The sequence below is a fragment of the Nannobrachium achirus genome (genome assembly GCF_963921795.1).
Source record: "Nannobrachium achirus genome assembly, chromosome: 9".
Lineage (NCBI taxonomy): Eukaryota > Metazoa > Chordata > Actinopteri > Myctophiformes > Myctophidae > Nannobrachium > Nannobrachium achirus.
Genome location: NC_137818.1, coordinates 3926557 through 3951580, shown reverse-complemented (window position 1 = coordinate 3951580; position 25024 = coordinate 3926557). Strand labels below are relative to the sequence as shown.

Here is a 25024-nt window from a genome sequence, read left to right as displayed (position 1 = left end):
TCACAACGTGTCGCTTCGCGCCGCGTTGAGATTATTATTATATTTTATTCATAGGATGTCTTAGATGTGTTTGCTTGTTCGTTTGAAAATGTATACAATTATTTAGAAATAAAAATTCTAAAAATAAAATCATATATTTCAAAAGGTTTTCCATCTTTTGAAATATATATTTTATTTTCTGTAGGAAAAGAAAAATGGGATTATTACTCAAGTCGTGACCCACTGTTTGGGAACCTGTGCTTTAGACCACTGGTCAAATCCCTCCTTACCACCCGACACCCTGCTTGTAGCCCTCAGGGACGGGTGGCACCCAGTGGGTGTCAGGCCACCCCAGGGTGTCGTTGACGTTCTGCTGTTGGAGCCATTTGATGACGGGATCAAAGTATCTCATCAGAGCCCCGGCGTCCATCTTGGTGGTGCCCAGAGCCGACTGGAGAACTTCAGTCCAGGGTTTGGAAGAACCAGCCTTCAGTACCGTCCTGGAAACATAGAAACATAAAGAACCAGCCTTCAGTACGGTCCTGGAAACATAAAGAACCAGGCTTCAGTACCGTCCTGGAAACATAAAGAACCAGCCTTCAGTACGGTCCTGGAAACATAAAGAACCAGCCTTCAGTACGGTCCTGGAAACATAAAGAACCAGCCTTCAGTACCGTCCTGGAAACATAAAGAACCAGCCTTCAGTACGGTCCTGGAAACATAAAGAACCAGCCTTCAGTACGGTCCTGGAAACATAAAGAACCAGCCTTCAGTACCGTCCTGGAAACATAAAGAACCAGCCTTCAGTACCGTCATGGAAACATAAAGAACCAGCCTTCAGTACCGTCATGGAAACATAAAGAACCAGCCTTCAGTACCGTCATGGAAATTGGCTGAGATCATTTGTTTATGTTTGGAACACAGTTCTTATATGACGCAATATGAAAAAAGGTCTATGGGAATTCAGAATGGGGGAAAAAAACGTGAACCAGGTAGGATGTGTAAATGACGTCACACTTCACTGAACTATAGGAGGACTTACTGTAAGATGGCTCCTGCCTCTCTGGAACGGTAGATGTCACATGTGTGCAGGGGGCCCTCGTGATTGGCTGCCTGGCACAGCTTCTCGTGGAACTGGAACTGCAGGATGTAGCTGATGAAATACCTGCAGGGGGCGATGATGAGTCATCTTTATATTTATTAAAATACATTAAAATACCTTTTTGGGGCGATAAGTCATCTTTATATTTATTTAAATAAATTATATACCTGCAGGGTGTTGAGTCATTTTCTATTATATTTACTAGTAATTCCTGCAGGGGAGACGGAGGCTTCACTGAGTCATCTTTATATTTACTAAAATAAATGATATACCTGCAGGATGATGAGTCATCTTTATATTTACTAAAATAAATTATATACCTGCAGGTTGAGACGGAGGGTCGCTGAGTCATCTTTAGTTTAGACGTCGACTCATACCTTTATGTTTACTTTAGTTTAGTTGTGTTTGCACAACAACAAACTGACACAATGACTGCTGTTGGGTGATTCAGAATAATAACCCTAACCCTATACAACCCTCACCTGCTGACATATACTGTAATGATGTATGACATGTTAGAAGAAGGAATATTTTGTTACCTGATGTATGACGTGTTTGAAGGATTGTTATGCAGTATTTTGTTACCTGATGTATGACGTGTTTGAAGGATTGTTATGCAGTATTTTGTTACCTGATGTAAGGCGTGTTTGAAGGAATGTTATGCAGTATTTTGTTACCTGATGTATGGCTTTGAAGGAATGTTATGCAGTATTTTGTTACCTGATGTATGTTGTGTTTGAAGGAATGTTATGCAGTATGTTGTTACCTGATGTATGTTGTGTTTGAAGGAATGTTATGCAGTATTTTGTTACCTGATGTATGGCGTGTTTGAAGGAATGTTATGCAGTATTTTGTTACCTGATGTATGGTTTGTTTGAAGGAATGTTATGCAGCATTTTGTTACCTGATGTATGGTGTGTTTGAAGGAATGTTATGCAGTATTTTGTTACCTGATGTATGGCTTTGAAGGATTGTTATGCAGTATTTTGTTACCTGATGTATGTTGTGTTTGAAGGAATGTTATGCAGTATTTTGTTACCTGATGTATGGTTTGTTTGAAGGAATGTTATGCAGCATTTTGTTACCTGATGTATGGTGTGTTTGAAGGAATGTTATGCAGTATTTTGTTACCTGATGTAAGGCGTGTTTGAAGGAATGTTATGCAGTATTTTGTTACCTGATGTAAGGCGTGTTTGAAGGAATGTTATGCAGTATTTTGTTACCTGATGTATGGTGTGTTTGAAGCAACGTGGTATTTGGCTCCAGGGTCAAAGTGCTCCTCTGTGCGCATCACGGGGGGGCAGACTCCTTGGTACTTTGTCCTTTACAAGAAGGAACAAGAGAATGACATTGGTTTCTTATTGGAGTCAACGTGATTCTCTCTGTCCATGTGATATAGTGTGTGATCATGGTTTGTTTTCTCCAGACGGCTGCTATTCGAAACTAGCTCATACTTACCTCCCCTTTTCCACTGTAAATTATCTTCTATTTCTTTTCATTTCTCCCTTTTCTTCTTATTTATGACTTTTTTTTCTTTTGTTATTATGATGATAGCCTAGATGCATAGTACAGTGTTCTATCTGTCTGTCTTTCAATGTTATATGAGACACATAAAGTGGTTCCTGTGAAAATAAGCCAAAAAGCTAATACTAGGATCTCCTTTTAGTTGACCTTGTACCAGTGAACTGTACTGTCATGAAACCTTACTTTTTCCTATGCAAACTTCGAATACATTCTTCAATCAATCAATCAATCAATCCATTCATCCATTCATCCTCAACAGTGATTAAGAGCCGGTCCCCTTAGCTGTCTCCTTTGTTATATTATACCATATAATATTTATATAACTATATAAATGTATATTCTCTTACATCCTAGATTCAGGAAGCCTTTATCGACAAGCTTGCTTTACACATAAACAGAGCTGTTACCTTTAGACACATTTTAAATCTGAGGCGTTTTTGTATACTATTTAAAATAGTTTTGAGAGAAAATGCTGCTATCTGTCCCAAAGCGACTGCAAAGGCTGTCCCAAAGCTTTGTACCCTGTATACTGGATATAACATGTACAGTATATAACAACGGAATGTGACATAGCTCTGTTTACACAATGCTGAACCCCCTCCAACTGTATATTATGTTCCCCTTTTCAACAGTTTATTATAGTTTGAAACTTGCTTTGGCAATGCAAATGTATGTCTCATGCCAATAAATCTCCTTTAAAAATCCCTTGAAAATTGAATTGAATGTGACTTGTTGGATTTTCGACATCCCATTTCACATAATCTCAGACAGATTCAGCTTTATATATATATATATATATAATGTATTATATCTACTAGTCCTGTGCCCGGGGGGTGCACACGTCTGCACAGTATCTGAGGGATTGAATGTAGGAGTCTCAGAAGTAATGTTGGAGCGCCCGTTGGCCAGATCTTTATGCCCATATATGGTGTTCTGTGTCCAGGGCCAGTCTGTAATGTCAGTACTATGACGTCAGAGTAGCAGGCAGACAGACGGTTACCATGGCAGCGAAACTGTGCAGTATCAGTGACGTCATCATGAAGATGGTCAGACAGTAAACTGTGTAGTATCAGTGATGTCAGCATGCAGATGGTCAGACAGTAAACTGTGTAGTATCAGTGATGTCATCATGCAGATGGTCAGACAGTAAACTGTGTAGTATCAGTGATGTCAGCATGCAGATGGTCAGACAGTAAACTGTGTAGTATCAGTGATGTCAGCATGCAGATGGTCAGACAGTAAACTGTGTAGTATCAGTGATGTCATCATGCAGATGGTCAGACAGTAAACTGTGTAGTATCAGTGATGTCATCATGCAGAGGGTCAGACAGTAAACTGTGTAGTATCAGTGATGTCATCATGCAGATGGACAGTAAACTGTGTAGTATCAGTGATGTCATCATGCAGATGGTCAGACAGTAAACTGTGTAGTATCAGTGATGTCATCATGCAGATGGACAGTAAACTGTGTAGTATCAGTGATGTCATCATGCAGATGGACAGTAAACTGTGTAGTATCAGTGATGTCATCATGCAGATGGTCAGACAGTAAACTGTGTAGTATCAGTGATGTCAGCATGCAGATGGTCAGACAGACAGACTAACATTCGCTAAATTAATAGTTATAGACAAACACTATAATGACAACGGAGCTACTGTACAAGAGGCGTTGTCAAAAAGACTAAACTACTAAAACGAATGTTATACATCATGACTTTAAAGAATATCTATAATGTATTTGCTAGCCTACCTGAGGCGCCACCATTCAGAGTTGTAGCGCTCTGGGGGCGTGGCCTACCTGAGGCGCCACCATTCAGAGTTGTAGCGCTCTGGGGGCGTGTCCCCGCTGAACACGCTCCATCTCCATTGGTCGATGACGTAGCCAAAGGGAAGGAAGGCCAGCTTCTTCAGGGCCATCTTCAACAGGTAGTTGATGTCGCTCTCTGTGCAGAGACACAACGCAGGGTGTTCAGGCCAAAGGGAAATAGCAAGAGACGGCAATTCCGGTTTACTACCCGTATCTGTGTGTCGTAGACGGATACCTTTATAGGAGACCAGAAGCAGGTTGGAGTGAATTAATTTCCAATGGGAGAGTGAACGTGAACACAGTTTAGCTCCATGGTCACTGAACTAAATATTGGACGCCATCGTCACAAGCCACACATTACCAAAATGTTCATACTAAAATAGCTTTTTTCAGAGACACAAATTAGGAAAGATCAACATTATTATCAACCTTTATTTCTTGCGGGATCTAGCATCAGTAAACATACTTAGGACCTTTGCGTGATTTGCTGTCAGACAGCGCCCACTTAGGAGACCATTTGTAGGATTTGTGCACCATGTCGCACTGTAGTGGCTTCCAATCTGGTATATTAAAAATCTTTGGTTCAGCCTTAAGGCCCATTCCCACTGGGCCAGATAACAGATACAAAATAGCTTTCTCCAGATAAAAAATATCTTTCTCCATTCAAGTGGATGGTAAGATACAGATAAAAAATATATCTGTCACAGATTTAAAAAAAAAGAAAATATCTGTGACAGATATATTTTTTTATCTGTATCTTACCATCCCATTTTTTTGTTGTATCTTGTATCTGACCCAGTGGGAACGGGCCTTTACAGCGGGCTTTCTCAAAGTGGGTGCCATAGCACCCTAGGGTGCCTTGACATTAAGTCCAGGGGTGCCTCAGAATACTTTGATAATATTTGGAAGTTATCAATATCACTTCAGTTGAACCACTTAGACTTAAAACGTGACCTGAGTTGTACTTGGGGCTTGGGGTGTTCTTTTTCAGCCTACAGTACACTGTGTCTGTTCACCAAAGCATCAAGTTGTAATGCGTTGTGACTCGCTTGTAGATCGGCTATCTTTTTGGTGAATGTTCCATCCAGAATAGGGATGCTGGTGTTCAAGTGGTTAAACACCAGATATTACAGTGATTTTCAACCTCGGAAACAGATATTCTTTCAAGTTTGTATTTTAGGGGGTAAGGATTTACATATTTGGTTATATACCGTTAATATGGCATAACTGTAAGGTGCAATGTATTTCAATGTAATTCAGGGGTGCCGTAAATAAAAGAAGTCACTTACAGGGGTGACCCGAGCCAAAAATGTTTGAGGACCTGGCTCTGCCTTACAGTAATGTAATGCATTACCGTATAACAATGCCAATGGTGCATTTGACTGGTTGATAAAGGCTGCCTTCCTTGGCTGCATGACTTTCCTATCATGTTTTTGTCTAGTTGTTGAGACCACACCTAGGCTATCTAGGATCAAATCCAACAAAATAATCTAGCTCATGACAAGCTGCCCCAAATATCAGCCATGGAATCATGGTGATCGTGGCTTACTAATAGACCTAGACAATGACACACTGGACTGGCTCAAGGACATAGGACAGAAGATCTAGCTCATGTGCTAAGGACTAATATATGCATCATCATCTTTCATATTGTTAATATATATTCTCATCAGCTTAGCAGGAATGGCATTTATTTTTACACAGTATATAATTGCGACTGAACGGCACATCATGTCTCCGTCTGGACGTGTACACCTTTTTTTACGGTCTATGGGTTTGGGAACCACACTAACAGAATCCCTTTTATGCCCATATATGGAGTTCCCTGATGTCATCAACATTAAGCCCATATCTAACAGGACTTCATAAGGGAATTCCCATATATGGAGGCCACATCAACCACATTCCACACTAACTCCACATAATTTATATGGCCAAAACAGATGGTCAAAAAGGCCCATATCTGTGTGGCTGGTTCTACAGACAGGGACCCCAAGGAAGACTAGAGGCTCATTTGTGAGTCTCTAATGGGGATCCTTTAACCCATTTAGACCTAAAAGTATTGGATGCTTTAACTATTAAAAAATAGCAGATATACAAGCTCACTGAAAAAGTTGTGAAAATGTGTGCAAATCTTTGAATATATGTATTTTCAAAGCAAACGTTTGTAACTCAGATTTTGCTTCTGGGTGGTCCCCGGAACAAGATATTTTGAGATGGGGGTCCGTGGCCAAATACATATCATTTTGGGGGTCCTTCACATGAAAAGGTTTGAGAACCACTGACATAGTAGTCTCTCAAGAACAGACTAACTGAGCTCCAGTTAAGTGAAAAGGACCTTTTCTTTGATGATGGCTGGCCAGATTGCGGACATAGAAACATAGGGTTTTTCAAAAAACCTTTGAAGGATTCAAAAGACACTTATAGAATCGGGTCAAAATTCAAATTTTCACGATTTTTCAAAAATAGCAGATCTACAAGCTCGCAGCTGTGAGCTTGTAGATCTGCTATTTTTAAATTTTCAATAGTTAAAGCATAAAATAATGATACACAATAATGTGTACCCGTTCTATATGGGTTGTTAATAAACATAAACATAAACATAAACATAAACATTAATTTAATGAATGTATTGATGCTACCAGGGTCATTAATGAATGTATTGATGCTACCAGGGTCGTGGGTGACAGAGTCCAGCAGGCCGATGGTGTGCAGGTGTTTGGGTGTTTGGATGGACAGGGTCATCACGTCTCCTATGGCCTCGTGGAAGCCAGGGTTGGCTCCGTGGCGGAAGCCTACAGGCTGGTCCCGGTAGTGCAGGTAATACTCCACATGTCCCATCTCATGATGGACCGTGGACAGGTGGTCCATGGTCACCTTGGTGCACTGCCTGATCCTACACACACATGCACACACACACACGCACGCACGCACGCACGCACGCACGCACGCACGCACGCACGCACGCACGCGCGCACAGACACACACACACACACACACACACACACACACACACACACACACACACACACACACACACACACACACACACACACACAGGACCATAATTATGAACATTAACATTTCATGTCACGATTATTGAGACCAAAGAAATTGCAACTTCCATCATCCTGGGGCGGAGCGTTTGACAAAAAATAGCAGATCTACAAGCTCACAACGCATTACAAGCTTGTAGATTGACAATTATTTTGGCAAAGAGATTTGGTAGAGTGAAAAAAAAAGACTGTTATCAAGTACATTATTTCTAGGTCCGTTTCACCAATAGAGGGTTTAAATGGTACCGGATATGCAGCTCGGCAAAATAAAGGGTGAATCGTGCTAACCTGAAGTCTTTGCGGTTGTAGAAGTCATAGGCCGCGGCGTGACACACCACCTGCCGTCCGTCGGTTGGTTTCTCCAGCATGGAACCCGTCCAGAACCCAGGAGGCATCTCCATGAGACCCAACGAGGTGTAGAACTCCTCAGCAACATGGAACATGTGGGTGGCATTATAGTTCTGATGGAGAGGAACATGTGGGTGGCATTATAGTTCTGATGGAGAGGAACATGTGGGTGGCATTATAGTTCTGATGGAGAGGAACATGTGGGTGGCATTATAGTTCTGATGGAGAGGAACATGTGGGTGGCATTATAGTTCTGATGGAGAGGAACATGTGGGTGGCATTATAGTTCTGATGGAGAGGAACATGTGGGTGGCATTATAGTTCTGATGGAGAGGAACATGTGGGTGGCATTATAGTTCTGATGGAGATAGAGCAGAGGTCTTCAATGTTTTCAGGCCAAAGACCTCTTAGTTGAAAGAGAGATGAAGCAGGGACCCCCACAACCTGTTCATAGATTCCATATAGTTTCATTGTTTGACAGCACAATCATCAGTGTATTTTGGATTCATGTCAATTTGTGTTTTCAGATATTTAACCACTTGAACCGTCAATACTTAATAAACTTTACTTTTCACTCTGTACTTAGCCAATAGCCAATCTACAAGCTCACAAACTCTACTCCAGTCCATTATATCTCCCCTTTAATTATGCCAAATGGTTTTGTGTTTGATGTCATTGTTATTGTTGATTTGTCACCTTTACAACGAGGTACAGCATGTAAAGATCTGGCATTTGTGGAATGAGCAACACAGCCAAACGTGTGGGTAGTGCCCCTCCAAAAATGGTCAAAATGGCCTGGCAGGCCTGCAATACTGTTCTTTTTATCCCCGTCTTTGAATGTGAATAGATAAGGCTTTGGGGTCTTTAACAGTGTCCATTGTTGGCTCACATATAATAATAATAGAATCCATGGTCTCCCACAGCGCGTACCTTTCTGACCATGGCGTCGGTCACATCCACATGGGCTTTGCCAGGATAGGGAACCATCATGCTGTAAATGTTGTTCCAGTGCTGAGCCCACATGTTTCCTAGAGGAAGAGAGACATGTTTGATAATCATTTAGAATCAACACAGAGCATTTTGAATAGATTCATTTTATAATGAAGTAAGTCCATTAGTTTGATCAACCACTTAATCCTGTATTACACTTTGTTGTACAATTAAATGGTGGCCTACAAAAATTGTGAAAATAGACGATCCACAGACACTATTTTATTTATTCTTTTGATCGTACACCAATCTTAATCAAGACTAAAGTCTCAAATAATATTGATCCAGTATGTACCTAGCAGATGGGCAGGGATGGGTCCTTTAAGGTTGATGTATTTAATAATAATAATAGTGATATTAATACAGTATGTACCTACATACTGTACAGTACTGTATACGGTACAGTACCTAGCAGATGTGCAGGGATGGGTCCTCTAAGGTTATACCCAGGGGGCAAACCAGCCTTTTTTTAGGAAACCTGCATTTGCCCCGACATACAAAGTTGTCCACCAGAAATATTATCTATGACCCAGTAGGATCACAACCTACATGGACAACCCAGTCAATTTGTACAACAAAGTCCAATATGGCCGCCTTTAGTTTTAATGGGGGGGGTGAATAGGGCAAAATTTTAAACTGAGGGATATTTCCACGAAACTTCACAAGTTGATCAATGGTATACATATGAACATTTTTTGTATTGCAAGTTTCCATGAAATCCAATATGGCCACCACAATATGGCCGCCATAATGTAAGGACCCAGAAAATAGGTTTTGCCTCTAACTTCTGAACCAGATGAGCTAGAAACGCAAACTTGGTGTCTATTTCATGGTGTCTGACCATGGGAGACCCAATGGAATAGCTAATTTTATTATTGGGTGTGTCTGGACCTTTATTGTGCATATTTGCAAGATGGTGGACTCCCAAAATAGAGCTTTAACATAATTTCTACCATGATTGTTGACTGCTTTTGCAAATACAAGCAATATGAATCCATTTGCTAAGATTTATGGCACAGAAGGGACTTATACCTGTATTATTCTTGAGTTTGCATGTTGTCAAAATGGCTGTAAACGAGATATTATATTTCCTGTCCGATTCTACTGTATGTAGTTGTAGCAATGACTTCAGATAAAATCAGAGACCAAAACAATGTATCTTAGAAATATTTTTTTAATTAAAAAAAAAGAAAAAAAGAGAGAGATTATCTCAATGAAATGAATGCAACTGCCTTTTTGGGTCTTTCACACATAGACATGCACATGCTTTCCAACAACTTCAGCTTCAGGGAAATTATAATGAACACATGATTAAAACAGGCTGCATTATAATGCAAATAATTGCTAGTCACTATCACTGTCATGTGTACCTATCCTGCTGCATCTTGTCTCCAGTCCTTGGCAATGACACCCCAAGTAGCATGCAATTCCCTTCTTCGCACATGAACAGTTTTTCTGGCAGCCTTTGATACAGCTACATGATATTGCCCTGTCCATTGATATAGGCCAGGCTGGCTCTGTAGATGGACAGGGGACTGCCTTCCCATCACTGAGAGACCATCCATATTCAGTGAAGCAAGGGATGTCTGGCTTCGCGATGTGTGCAGTTTTATGTATTATGGCTGCTAGAGCAGCTCTTTTCAGGTGCAGGCCAAAGGCATTTTCTGTAGGTGGCAGCAGCTTCAACAGGGTTGATCGGTTATTTAGGAACGTGTACACTCTCAGCTTTGCCAGGTCAAAGTCCTCCAAATGGTCAGCTTTTGATGCATATACAGCTATTGTGAGGTCTCTAGCCTGATTCTTGACATCCTCTGAGAGGGAATAAGAGGAATTTTCACCAAACTCCTGAAGTGCAGGGAGTCTAGGAGGTGGGTGGCAGCATGATATAGGCACATGATGATGATGTCTGTGTCATTAGCATGGATGACAACTCTGTCAACTTTGTGAGCCTGGACACTGTAGATGGTGTGTAGAATTACCCATGTGTCGGCCTCCTGTTGTGTTGACTCTAGTGCAGGGACATCAACAACACACCCCTCCTTGATCACCACACTCCTTGTCTCTTCTTTAAATCCTCCACTCAGGTAAAGATGGGTTGTACCAAGAGCAGACTTAAGTGTCTCATTTTGACACCATTCTTCACAGAGGAATCTTAGAAGGTTTGCTTTGTTTTCAGAGACAGCAAAAAACTCTTGAGGATCAGGAGCTGTATATTGTGCAGAGACTTCATATTCTTTTGCAGGTTTTGAATGGACATACCTGTGTTCCTGCTCAGCTGTCTTAAGACTGGGTCCACTGCCCTGCCCTTTATTCACAGCCTGAGTGGCAGAGATACCACCAGCTATCCCTTTTTCACTGGAAAGAAGGCATGGTTCAAGACCAGCATGGGTCTAGATCTCCCTGCACTTCAGGAGTTTGGTGAAAATTCCTCTTATTCCCTCTCAGAGGATGTCAAGAATCAGGCTAGAGACCTCACAATAGCTGTATATGCATCAAAAGCTGACCATTCGGAGGACTTTGACCTGGCAAAGCTGAGAGTGTACAAGTTCCTAAATAACCGATCAACCCTGTTGAAGCTGCTGCCACCTACAGAAAATGCTTTTGGCCTGCACCTGAAAAGAGCTGCTCTAGCAGCCATAATACATAAAACTGCACACATCGCGAAGCCAGACATCCCTTGCTTCACTGAATATGGATGGTCTCTCAGTGATGGGAGGGCAGTCCCCTGTCCATCTACAGAGCCAGCCTGGCCTATATCAATGGACAATATCACAATATCAAAGGCAATATCATGTAGCTGTATCAAAGGCTGCCAGAAAAACTGTTCATGTGCGAAGAAGGGAATTGCATGCTACTTGGGGTGTTGTTGCCAAGGACTGGAGACAAGATGCAGCCGGATAGGTACACATGACAGTGATAGTGACTAGCAATTATTTGCATTATAATGCAGCCTGTTTTAATCATGTGTTCATTATAATTTCCCTGAAGCTGAAGTTGTTGGAAAGCATGTGCATGTCTATGTGTGAAAGACCCAAAAAGGCAGTTGCATTCATTTCACTCTTTTTTTTTTCTTTTTTTTTAATTAAAAAAATATTTCTAAGATACATTGTTTTGGTCTCTGATTTTATCTGAAGTCATTGCTACAACTACATACAGTAGAATCGGACAGGAAATATAATATCTCGTTTACAGCCATTTTGACAACATGCAAACTCAAGAATAATACAGGTATAAGTCCCTTCTGTGCCATAAATCTTAGCAAATGGATTCATATTGCTTGTATTTGCAAAAGCAGTCAACAATCATGGTAGAAATTATGTTAAAGCTCTATTTTGGGAGTCCACCATCTTGCAAATATTTACAATAAAGGTCCAGACACACCCAATAATAAAATTAGCTATTCCATTGGGTCTCCCATGGACAGACACCATGAAATAGATACCAAGTTTGCGTTTCTAGCTCATCTGGTTCAGAAGTTAGAGGCAAAACCTATTTTCTGGGTCCTTACTCCTTACATTATGGCGGCCATATTGTGGCGGCCATATTGGATTTCATGGAAACTTGCAATACAAAAAATGTTCATATGTATACCATTGATCAACCTGTGAAGTTTCGTGGAAATATCCCTCAGTTTAAAATTTTGCCCTATTCACCCCTCATTAAAACTAAAGGCGGCCATATTGGACTTTGTTGTACAAATTGACCGGGTTGTCCATATAGGTTGTGATCCTACTGGGTCATAGATAATATTTCTGGTGGACAACTTTGTATGTCGGGGCAAATGCAGCACACCTTCCTTTGCCCCCTGGGTATTAATGTATTTAATAATAATAATAATAATAATAAGGTACCTAGCAGATGAGCAGGGATGGGTCCTTTCAGGTTGATGTATTTAATAATAATAATAATAATAATAATAATAATAATAATAATAAGGTACCTAGCAGATGGGCAGGTATGGGTCCTCTAAGGTTGATGTATTTGGGTCCATAGTGGTCGTAGAGTTTGCGGCGGACAAAAGCATGCAGGTTCTGGTAGAGAGGCTCTATGGTCTTATAGATCTTCTCCAGGTCCTCCTTAAAGGTGTCCGTCTCGTACTCAGCTTGCCAGTCATCACCGGTATCTTTAAAACCTGGATCAGGACATGTAGGACTTTATTGATTGTGTTGATTATCATCGCATCGCAGAGATGAATACAATAAAAACATTTGCTCAAAAGTTACCTGATAGAAAGATACAGTATCTGAAAATAACTAACTAACTAAATAACTTCCTTCCTTCCTTCAGTTAGTGCAAAGCTCTCTCAATCTCAGATCAAATGCTTCACTTCTAATCTAGTGAGTTTTTAAAGGATTGCCATGGGCACACCCAGACATTGCTCTTGTTTTGATGTGTACCAAATGTTGTAGTTTTATATTACCGGTAGTTTAGTAGAAAATGTTGTTGCTATTAGTTTATTAATCTTATATTGGTCACTCTGTTAGATTCTCTGTTTCTCCTTGAGCTTCTTAGGTGGGTATTGTTTTTCACACTCGTAAAAGAGACTATTAGGGGTGTAACGATATAGTAACTGAATCGAAATATCGTTTTTAACTTAAAAAGTATTTCGAAATGAAAACAGCTAAAATCGAATTGTATCGTTTGATTTTGTACCTACGTGTGCATTGTATTTAGCATTTTTAAGAAGAAAAAAATTAAAAGGAAGGGTTTAATTACTTTTCCATTCCATATAGCTACACTGGTCTATCGTTAAATGTGTGTAATCTCTGGGTTCATGTCAAGGTGCAGGTTTGTCAATATACAATGTCCATGTATTTGGCAGATATTCACAGTATTTACTTATTTATATCCATAATAATACATGTTTCCCTTATAAACCTGCACTATCCACACCTTTCACACAAATGTAATGTCTTTGCTAAATAGTTACTATATCGATTTTAAATCATTGAATCGAATTGTATCGTATCGCTATGAATGAACCAATATCGTCCATGTATCGTATCGTCAACCATGTATCGTGATATGTATCGAATCGCTATTAAAATCTATCGTTACACCCCTAGAGACTATGGTCTCAATGTGTTTGTTTACTGGTTAAATAAAGGTAACAATAAAACAACAACACTATACCAGAGGTGATAGTAATGATCCTACCATCTAAACCACTCTAACAGAGGTGATAGTAATGATCCTACCATCTGCCACAGAGGCCTTGTTGCTGAGCTTGACAAACTCGGGGTAAAGCTTCCGTATGGGACGTCCTGCTGCGTTGTGCCAGCCCTCCCATGCATACAGCAGCTTGTTGTAACTCCTAGAGGAGGCCATGAGGTCTGTCAGCTCTACAGAGGGACAGCAAACCAGTTACGAAACACACACACACACGCACACGCACACGCACACGCACACACACACACACACACACACACACACACACACACACACACACACACACACACACACACACAACAAACCAGTTACACACACCCTCAAACACACACACTACATTATAGCACAAACTACATCAGCCTATACTATAGGCCCCACTCTGCTTCATCTCTCTCTCAGCTAGGGGGCCAATTGGTCTGAAAAACATTGTAGACCCCAACTGGTGCACAGACAAATCTGATGCAGATGATTTGGTAATTTTTAGTCCATATAGTGCGGGTCTCCAACAGCTTCTGAGTGTATGCTCACAGTATGGCCTTGATTTTGAAATTAAACACAATGCCAAAATCATGATTATCTGAAGTAGGGAAGACAGACAAGCAACCTTCCCTGACTTCTATCTGGCTGGCTCTGCCCTAAATGTGTGCAGTGAGATTACTTATTTGGGTCATATTATTTCCAACCTTTCAGATGACAAGGACATCTATAGACAGCGGTGGAAGCTGTTTGACTAACCAACATGCTGTGTCGCAAATTTAGTGTGCTCAGTACCTGTGAAGATATCTCTTTTTAGATCCTTTTGTACACCACTGTATACTGCCAAGCTTTGGTGTCGCTACAGACAAGGCAGCATCAGACGTCTCACAGTGGCCTATAATAGGAAATTTAAGGGGCGCGTTTCTACTACGGCGACGTGAGGCGTTCAAAAGCGTTAAGCAACCAGCCGTCGGCGACGGGGTCCCACCCCTTTCGCTGAACGTATTGGTTCCCATGGCGACGCGACCACGTTGCAGGCGTTGTAGCCGCTACGTGGAAAGGTAGACTCTGCTGTAGTCGAGACGGCCGCGACGGCGGCAGGTTGATCTATCGAGCGCTGATCATTTCCGGTTGCCGTTGTCATCTGCCGTTGCAGTGCAAAGCTTAAATAGCCTAATGACTGTATGGGGCTGCTGTTAACTCATCTACTGCCATTTCTGAACCTTGACCTTGAGGATTCCCTGCCAGGCATTTTAGCCATTTTTGAAGATGTTCAAGGACCCACCAAATATTCAGTATTGGCATGACAATGTCATGCCAATACTGTCATGGCAATACTGTCATGCCCCAATGGAAATGAAAGAGGAAAGTCTCTAGTTTTTTTAGAAAAATATTTGATGCATTTTGCATTTACCATTCTTTAGTTACAGCCATTTAAAAAAAAAAGAATACTCAAATCAAGCCCTTTTGAAACATCAAATTGAGATAAATGCATTTTTGTGAATGCTGTCTTTTCAAGCAGAAAACTGACTTGAACATTGCCACACAATAGCTCAGATGAAAGGGGGGAACCTCTAATGTATTTTAGAAACATAATCAAGTTGTTTTTCATGTACTGTACTAGTTCTATTCAATTCAAAACCCCTGTTTCACCAAAATCAAGGCCTGGAGGCCTGGAGGCCTTTCACAACAAACTGGAGACAAAACAAAAATGTCCCTTTTCAACTGACTTTATTCAGTGACTGCAGTGACAGATCAGATACAGTAACTTCAGTGACAGATCAGATGGATGGATACAGTATGTCTTCCAAAAAATAAAATAAAATAATAAAAGCATTCTCAATTGTTTCTCAAAATCACATGCATTTTTCCACAGATTACATAAGACCTTTTTAGACCCAGACACACACATGTGTACAAGTGTACAGACACACAAATGGAACCAAATGGACCTTTTCCCCCCCTTTCCCTCTGTAATGGAACCATAATGGACCCAAATGAACCCCTCTCTCTCAAATGGAACCAAGTTCATCTACACACAATGAATCTTCTCTTTGCACACAAAATGTCTCTTTCTTTACAGTTTATTCTACACACAGTGAATCTTGCTCTTTGCACACAAAATGTCTCTTTTTCTTTACAGTTTACAGTTACACACAATGAATCTTGCTCTTTGTGCACAAAATGTCTCTGTTCTTTACAGTTTACACACACGTTTTTTTTTTGTTTTTTTAGTCTTTTTTGTACAAATAATGTCTGTTCTTTACAGTTTACACACACAACGTTTTTTTTTTTTTTTTCTTTCTTTTTTTTCCTTTTTTGTACAAATATAATGTCTCTCACCTCGCACAGGTTTGGCCGGTTACTTCATGGACTTCGTGGTACCGCTGGAAGCAGAATTTGCGGTGCAGGGGCACCAAGCACACAATGCATTGAAATGCAGTTTCACTCCGCAGTTTTGGCCGACAAACGTTGTGGTTGTAACACATGTGACGCTTCTTGCGAGTGGGTGGGAGATGGGCAAGGCGATGGATGCTGGCTGGGCCCCGGGGATCTGGTGCATGACGATGCCGCTGTGGTCCGGGGGTCTGCTGGGGACGGGGGGCTGAGCCTGGGGCATGGTCCAGGCCTCGACGATGAATCAAGCGATCTCCGGGGCGCATGTGTGATTGTCTCGAAGGCGTCCACTCCGAGCCGCTGTCTGAATCCGACGTTGACAAGGATCTGAATGGATTGAATGATTTAGTTAGTTAGAAAAGTTTACAAAAGGAACAAAGTAGGCTACAGTTCACTGACACAAGGCCAACGGATTATAAACTTACCTATGTGAATCGTAAGGGCTTTCAAGCACCCCCCTGGGTATCGGTACGGGGGTTCTGCGTCTCCTCAGCCCCAGCGAAGACAACTGTTCCGGCGTCACAGCCGGCGGCGGTGTGTGCCAATCCGCCACTTGTGGTTCGTCTTCCAGCTCGTCTTCTGTAACTGGATAGACGCGAGCAGAAACGCGTCCAGCGTTGACTGTACCGGAGCTCTGCTTCGCTGTCCAGGTACAGCTCCATGTCGCCCACGGCCAGAACTACCCGGGGTCGGAGACCCACGGGCGGCCTCGTTGACTGAGAGACCCACGTCTTCGCTGACTGCGAGACCCACGGCCTCGTTGACTGGTAGACCCGCGCCCACGTTGGCTGTGCGATTCACGGGCTCGTTGACTGGGAGACCCACGGCCCTGTTGTCCAGATGAACCCAGAGTCCGGTTCAGAGGCGCCCGCGGTCTTTTTTTTAGTTTTTTTTTAGTTTTTTTTTGCTTTTTTCTAAAAAAAAAAAAAAAAAAAAAAAAGGCTAACAGAAGAGAAGACTCAAAGGAACTATAAACTGTCTTTCAAATGGTTTGCTCTGCTGCTGCTTGCTTTACACGTCTGCACGGCTCGGCTTCAACTGGCAAATGCAAAGGTACCAAATGATTTCTCTTTGTATAGTAATCTCTTTCATGTGGGTTTGTATTCGTTTGTGTGAGCGTGTTGTTTATCTTTTGAGGCACCAGAGGGCCAGGGGCGTCAATTGGGTATGGCAGGGGTATGCAGCTGACATACCTTGGCTACAGGGGGACATGATAAAAATTTAATTTTCATCGTGCCTGTTGCTAAGGTATGGCAACATGACTGGTGACACCAGTCATGTTGCCATACCTTACCTTTTTCTGAACTGACGCCACTGCAGAGGGCGGGCTAAGCCTTTGAAGTGTCTGTGAAGTGTCTGTGTGTGAGTCACGTCAGGTCACACCAGGTAATTAGGTCTGTTTGTTCATGCAATCTTTACTGTGGGAAAATGGGGTTATTTTGCTGTTTTTCTCAAACAAATGGGGTTATTTTGCTGCTTTTATCAAACAAGCCAACTTTGATTTGTGATATTTTCATTGTTTTACATCACAGGAGCCTCAGACTTGGTCAGGGGGTAGATACAATTATAATTTATCACATGCACCTGTCCAATTACAAACTCGTCATACTCGACATAAGCAGAGTGGACCCATAAATATAGCTCGTCAAACTCGACATAAGCAGGGGATGAGTTAAGAGCTCCGAGAAGCTCCAGTGCGAGCCAGATGTTTGTCAGTGTGGGGGTTCCCACCTGCTCTGCTGTACTACGCAACCTCATGTACAGGTTTATGTGTAGGGCATCTGAGTCAGTTAATGACATCATTGCTGTTATAACGGACCCTACACGCAATTCTGTCAGGTTCTCATCTAGACTGTGGAACCATTCTGTATGTCAGAAACTGAAACTGATCATGGTACCCAGGGACGTGCTGGGCCACTGATTCAGCCCGGGAAAAAGAGTTGCAGAGGCCCTCATTGCTTGCTATAGAGAGAGATCTCTCTCTATAGCGCTGCTGCTACTCAAAGATTTGCCATTTCAGATCATGACAAGTGACAAGCCAGTGGGCCAATTAATGAGTTATATTTTGTCGTTGTCGGGTGGAAACCTTGTATGTCCAAAACCGTTTGTTTTGTATTTATCATTTTAAAAATGATTTAAACTAGTGAAAACAGCCGATCTTGTGTGCTTGTAGATCTGCTGTTTTCACTACTTTTGTGCAACAGCCTTGTATGATGAAGCAGGGCTTTGCTTCGCGAAAAAAAACGGCCGGGAATGAACCGGCCGTTCGGGAGTTGTCCCGCTTTTCCCAATGGCCAGCACGTCCCTGATGGTACCCCATCTTTAATAGTTCAATATTCAAATGCAATAACACTTTAATTGGGCCCTATTTTTGTCCATGCTAAACCTGAGCTTGTAGATTTAAAAATGCTTTTCAAACTAAAAACAGGCAAATAAGTTTAGGGGTTTAGCATGGATGAAAACAGGGCTCCTGTCTGCTGTGACTTGCCAACTTCCCTATGCACCATCTTCAGCACCATGGACGGTGAAGTAGGTCTCAGTTGAGAGAGAAGAGGGGGAAAACAGGCACCGCTTCACCTGACTGTTCAATACAAAGACTGGTGCTGTGGTTTCTAAAATGGAATTCTGACAAACTTACCAGGGTCCATGTTCCAGCACTCGTGTGGCTTTGGACACACCTTGGCTGTTGAAAAGATCTTTGTCATGGTGCTGTCAATTGTGTTGTACTGAAACAATAGGACAGGACAGAGGGGAGCGATCACTGTTTGATTTCAGTAAGACAGCACATCTAATTCATAAGGAAATTCAGAATGGAATAGCTATACAGTACATATCAATATCATACACAGACAGTAGGGATGGGTCGTTATGACAATTTCAAACTTAAAGTGATTTACGATATTATCGCCATGATCAAAATATCCCCAACATTCATTATCCTGGGGCGGAACATTTGCCATAAAATTTGGTAGAGAGTGAAAAAGAGATCAAGTACTTTACGTTATTTCCAGGTCCCTTTGACCAAAAGTTTATGTTGGTGTTCTATCGGGCAGTCTTGGAGAGCCTGGTTAGATTTGGTATCACAGTTTGGTTCGGTAATCTCTCAGTGCAACTGAGGTCCAAATTGTTGAGATTGGTTCAGACTGCAGGGAAGATTATAGGAGTAAGACAACTCCCCTCTCTGCAGTCTATTTACGAGCAGGCAGCACTAAGGCAGGCTCAGAAAATAATTGGTGATGCTTCCCATGTGTTACATGGGAAGTTTGAACTTCTGCCTTCTGGAAGAAGGTATAACCGACGTGGAAGTACATTAGGTTTAAAAAATCATTTGTACCTGTGTCCACTAAGTTGTTGAATGAGGCTCTGAAACAGCACTGACTTAGAGTATTGATTAATCACTGTGCACTGTGTAATGTTGTGTCCCCCCTCTGTCATGTATTTCTACTGTGTATTTGTTATTGATGTTTAATGTGTGGCTGTAGCAGGGGTGAAAGCCCAAGACAAATTTCCCTTGTGGACAAATAAAGTTTACCTTACCTTACCTTAGCCAATTATAGAGGGTTTAAATGGTACCAGATATGCAGTTCGGCAAATAAAAGGTGAATTGATCCCAGTGCATGACGGAGGATAGTTTCACGATAAATTTAAATCTCCACGCAGGCATTGACACTAAGGCTTGCCCACCTGCCCCCGGCAGGTAAATAAAACCTTCAGGCAGGTGGAGTTTGCTTTCAGGTTGCCCGACCAGGCAAGTGCTAGTTTGAAAGGGGACGCAACCGTCTATAAACACAGTACGAGATATCTGTCTAAACACCTGAACACGGCCAAATCGCTATCTCTTCTGGTCTGTGGAATGTAAAATAAAAGCACTGTTAACCTATAATGTGTGCTGTTTTCACAAAATATAAAATAGGTGTGAACCCATAGTCATATTCAATCATAACTATGTAGGCATTTTGATCAAGATTGAGGTATGACATTTTTAAAGTGTTAAATTTTACTTATCATCATTTTCTAATGGGCTATTTACTTTTCGGGCAAATGGGCTTGACCTTTGGGCAAGTAGAAAATTATCTATACTTGCCCGACGGGCAAGTGCCTCTGAGACCTTAGTGTCAACCCCTGCCACGATACGATTATTGTGAGTGTTTTTTTTTATCACAATAAACGATAACAACGATTATCGTCCCATCGCTAACAGACAGTACGGGATAACGAGTGGCTCCGCAGTCGTTCTCCAGTAATAACAATCCCGGCAGCCTGATAACTCCACGAGGAGAAGCCTGAAAGGATTGTTATTTCTGGAGAACGACCAAGGAGCCAGTCGTTATCCCGTTTATTACCCCGGCTACTCAATAAAAGTAATAATTTGACTCAAAACTCAAAAACAAAACGAAGTATTTCCTTGTTTACAGAACTAAAAAGTGTTCCCCAAGTTCCCCAAACACAGTCGCCTTGGAAAACAAGGAAGTGCTGATCAGATAGAATCCATTTTCTGATACTGCGTTGTCTATTTCTCAATTCAAATATTTTTCAAAACATTCTTGAGAGCAAAAGTACTAAATTTACACAGTGCATCCTGAGTGCAGCAGGTGTTCTGAGCCTCTGATGAGACATCAGTCAGTTATAGAGCGCAGCGGTCTGTTAACCAGAAATAACACAGCCATTGACCAATCAGAATCAAGCATTCAACCAAGCCGGGTAATAAACCCAGGTTTATCATATCGTCACTGTCTGGCCAAAACCTCTTAAATCCATTTTATTTTTTTTCATAAATACAGTATGTGCTATTGAACACCCTTTACGTCTGTGTGTTGGTTAAAATACTATTGAACCAATGGAAAGTAGTAAAAAGCCCTTTGGTCAAAACCTCGATCCTAACTCCACTTGAGCTCATTTTCCAGAAAATGAACATTTTGGAGTTTGGAGGTTTCGGCCCGACAGCAGAGAAATGTACCTTCTGTCTCTGTTTCTGTGGCAGGTTTGCTGCTCCCAGGAGGCTGATCTTGTGAATCAGCTTCTTCACATCGCGGTCAGGCAGGGTTTGGAGGAAGGAAGGAGGGAACACAGCCTTGGCCTTCTTCCCCCAGGCCTCAGAGAACGCCTGCTGCTCCATGGAGGAGCACACCTGCACAAAGACAGTTGGAAACCTTGTAGTATGTAGTTACCACCAGTGGTGTAAAGTAACCAAGTACATGTATTTAAGTACTGTACTTAAGTAAACTTTTGAAGTATTCATACTTTACTTGAGTGTTTCCAATTTCCAATACTTTTACTTCTACTCCACTACATCTCGGATCCAAATATTGAACTTTTACTCCACTACGTTTATTTGAAAACTTTACTTACTTGTTACTTTGCAGGTGTAAATTATAATATTATAAAACACACATTAACCCTATTTTATACCTTTACTACTTGAAAATAGCCGAATTACAAGCTCTCAACGTGTCACATCGCGACACGTTGTAGATCTGCTATTTTCAAACATTTAGTACAAAATGTGAGTACTTTTTCCACGGAGAGACAGCCGGTGGAGGTTTTGAAAACCTCCACCGGCTGTCTCTCCGTCTGTCTGTCTGTCACATCACATCACTTCATGTCTCACTTTTGCCCCTACTCATATCTCTGCCACCGTTGCCCCTATTCATGCCAAACTTTGCACACACACTCCTTGGCTGCCAAACCACAACCGCCGCCCCTGATTTCTCACATGCCCCTGTTCTAGCGCCACCATGAGGTAGCTTTCTGCAGACAACATACATACGACCTGACGGTCGCTTATCTCCCGATTAGGGAGTCTTCTGACTCCCTACCAGACTGGTATGTAAATGAGTAAATTAGTTAATGAGAATGTGTGTGTGTGTGTGTGTGTGTGTGTGTGTGTGTGTGTGTGTGTGTGTGTGTGTGTGTGTGAGAGAGAGAGAGAGAGAGAGAGAGAGAGAGAGAGAGAGAGAGAGAGTGTGTGTGTGTGTGTGTGAGAGAGAGAGAGAGAGAGAGAGAGAGAGAGAGAGAGTGTGAGAGAGAGAGAGAGAGAGAGAGAGAGAGAGAGAGAGAGAGAGAGAGAGAGAGAGAGAGAGAGAGAGAGAGAGAGAGAGAGTGTGTGTGTGTGTGTGTGTGTGTGTGTGTGTGTGTGTGTGTGTGTGTGTGTGTGTGTGTGTGTGTGTGTGCATTCCTCTCTGTCCTAAGGCCAGAACCTCTCTGCTTTTCCTCCAACTGCCAGTTTACAGTCTGTGTCAAATCCTCCTGGTTCTGTTATGTAAACACATTCAAGCAGGTGGTGCTACTGTAGGCCTACATGCTTATGGCTCACGGATTGTGAGGTTTGAGAAGTTACAATATAGTTGCTGTCAAGTGAGAACCTATTGGTCCAAAAGTATAACTTTTCAAAGGATTGTAGCTGACCTACAAGCTCAAAATGTGTCGTAGTATATCTGCTACTTTGGTGACACTGTGACATGAAGTAGCGCATTAATTCACACATAAAAAAAAATGTACATTGATTACAGCGAGAAGAGGCACTCTTCACTGGCCTCCTTAAAAACTGCCCTGAAAATCCACCTTTCAGGAGGCCAAAGGCAGAGGTAGTTATCACTTCTCTATTAAGCCTCTATCAGAGTCCAGGGTGAAGAGCTAGTCACCGCAGATTTTAGGTGTAAAGCTATCCATCTAAAGTGAGAAAACAGGTGGAGGCCATCATAGTCAGTCACGTTGAAGTCCTATCACTGTGACTGACTGGTCTAGATCGACCAATCAGTGAACGGGGTGATGGGCCAATCTGTCTGATAGTAAAAACAGAGAGATGTGTCGGGGTTCGCGGTGGAAAGCTCTTCACCGCGAGTAATGATGTAATGTTGTAGTTTTATGACTTCAAAAGACTACACCGCGGTGGATAGCTTATCACCGCGGTGCCTACTATGATAAGGGCTTTAGAGAGGAGAGAAGTGATCACCTTCCCCCATTTTACTTTACCCCCATCCCCACTCAACAATAAACAATCCAACATACAGTTGTATGTGTGTACATGGTATCTTCACAATTAACCTTTTTAATACCAAACTGTCAAATATTAAGTAAGAAAGAGGCGAACATTGTGAAAATAGCTGATCTACAAGCTCATGACACCTCGCAGTGCGAGGCCTTGTGAGCTTGTAGTTTGGCTATTTTCACAATATGTATCTGTGGAACCGAGTCACACTAAATGTAATACCTACAATTCCAAGTGTTTGTCAGGGTGGGGGTCCCCAGTTCAAATATGTTTATTTTGGGGGTCACAGCCTAAAAAGGTTTGGGAACCCTTGTCCTATACTATAACTGGACCCACCTCTAGTTGAGCGTTGAAGTCCGTCACGTTGGTGTCATAGTTCCAACTGGCCAAGACAGAGCGGTATTTCACCTGCTCAGCCGTGGTGTTGTAGTCGTCCAGGAACCTGGCAGCGTCTGCGGCGGTGCTGCTGTAATGCCCAGGGAGCCAGCGGGCGGGCACAGCCTGGCACAGGGCCAGGACGGGCACAGCCTGGCACAGGGCCAGGACTGGCACCAGGAACACAGCAGCAGCTGACCACACAAACCTGACCATCCTGCTGCTCCTTGGGTGATTCTCACTCACTGTCTCTCTTTTACCGACACCCTGGAAAACGAGTTGATGAAACTCTATGGGTTTATCCTCCAGTGAAATATCAAATAAATAAAATCTACCCTCTTTCTCTCACACTCACTATCTTTTCACTCGCTCTATCGCTCTCTCACTTAGTCTTTCTATTTTTTCACTCACTCTCTCTCTCTCTCTCACCAACCTGAGGAAGTGAAAACTAAGAAGAATTGGAGAAGCACACTAAATATATCCTTTCTCCAGAGATGTGAGAGATCACTTTCCCCCGGGGCTGTTGTCTCATGGACCTGTTCCTCCGTTCCCCTCTCAGCCTCGCAGCCCTGGTGATTCATTCATGACACAACGATGACGCTCGATGCCACAAGCGTTCGCAGCGTCCTTTAATCCTCACTTCCAGAAACACACAAACTGTCGTCTGCTTTTTGGGACGTATAGGCTACAGTTGGCTACAGTACCTTACAGAATAGTAGCTGGGAATGAATGTCATTCTGAATGTGGCTGAATACTAAGTGCCGAGCTCCAAGTCAAGCAGAGACCTAGCCCTGAATACAGGACTCTCATATACATGAGAGTCCTGGTGCCGCCTCAACATGAGGAGTAGTGGGCAATCGAGCCCTTAACGGTTTGAGCTAGGAACGTCAGATTTCAAAAATAAACTGCTTACCCAAGCCAACTTTGCTAACGATTTGACGCCGCACAACGTTCATTACACGCCGCTCCCCGGTTGTTGAATAAAACGCATTTTTGTCCGAAATTATTTTGCTTAACATAGGACGTCCGCCTCTAGTGGACAGTCGCGTCATCGCATCATCTCCGTTCACTACAATGATCAACCGGAGATGACGCGACTGTCCACTAGAGGCGGACGTCCTATGTTAAGCAAAATAATTTCGGACAAAAATGCTTTTTATTCAACAATCCGGTAGCGGCGTGTAATGAACGTTGTGCGGCGTCAAATTGTTATCAAAGTTGGCTTAGGTAAGCACTTTATTTTTGAAATCTGACGTTCCTAGCTCAAACCGTTAAGGGCTCGATTGCCCACTACTCCTCATGTTGAGGCGGCA

General features: G+C 42.2%; 1 protein-coding gene across 1 annotated transcript; it reads right to left on the bottom strand.

Annotated features, from left to right (window-relative positions):
* Positions 1 to 265: 265 nt before the first annotated feature.
* On the bottom strand, positions 266 to 23927 carry LOC308291723 (angiotensin-converting enzyme-like; the record flags this gene model as incomplete). Its single annotated transcript, XM_080733852.1, has 15 exons — positions 266 to 479; positions 1022 to 1144; positions 2305 to 2403; positions 4404 to 4548; positions 7085 to 7308; positions 7757 to 7929; positions 8747 to 8844; positions 12747 to 12938; positions 14005 to 14148; positions 16518 to 16675; positions 16774 to 16933; positions 17050 to 17160; positions 18987 to 19074; positions 21306 to 21476; positions 23673 to 23927. 15 exons carry the CDS (start codon positions 23925 to 23927, stop codon positions 266 to 268), a joined length of 2355 nt encoding a protein of 784 aa, XP_080589978.1.
* Between the last annotated feature and the right edge of the window lie 1097 nt (positions 23928 to 25024).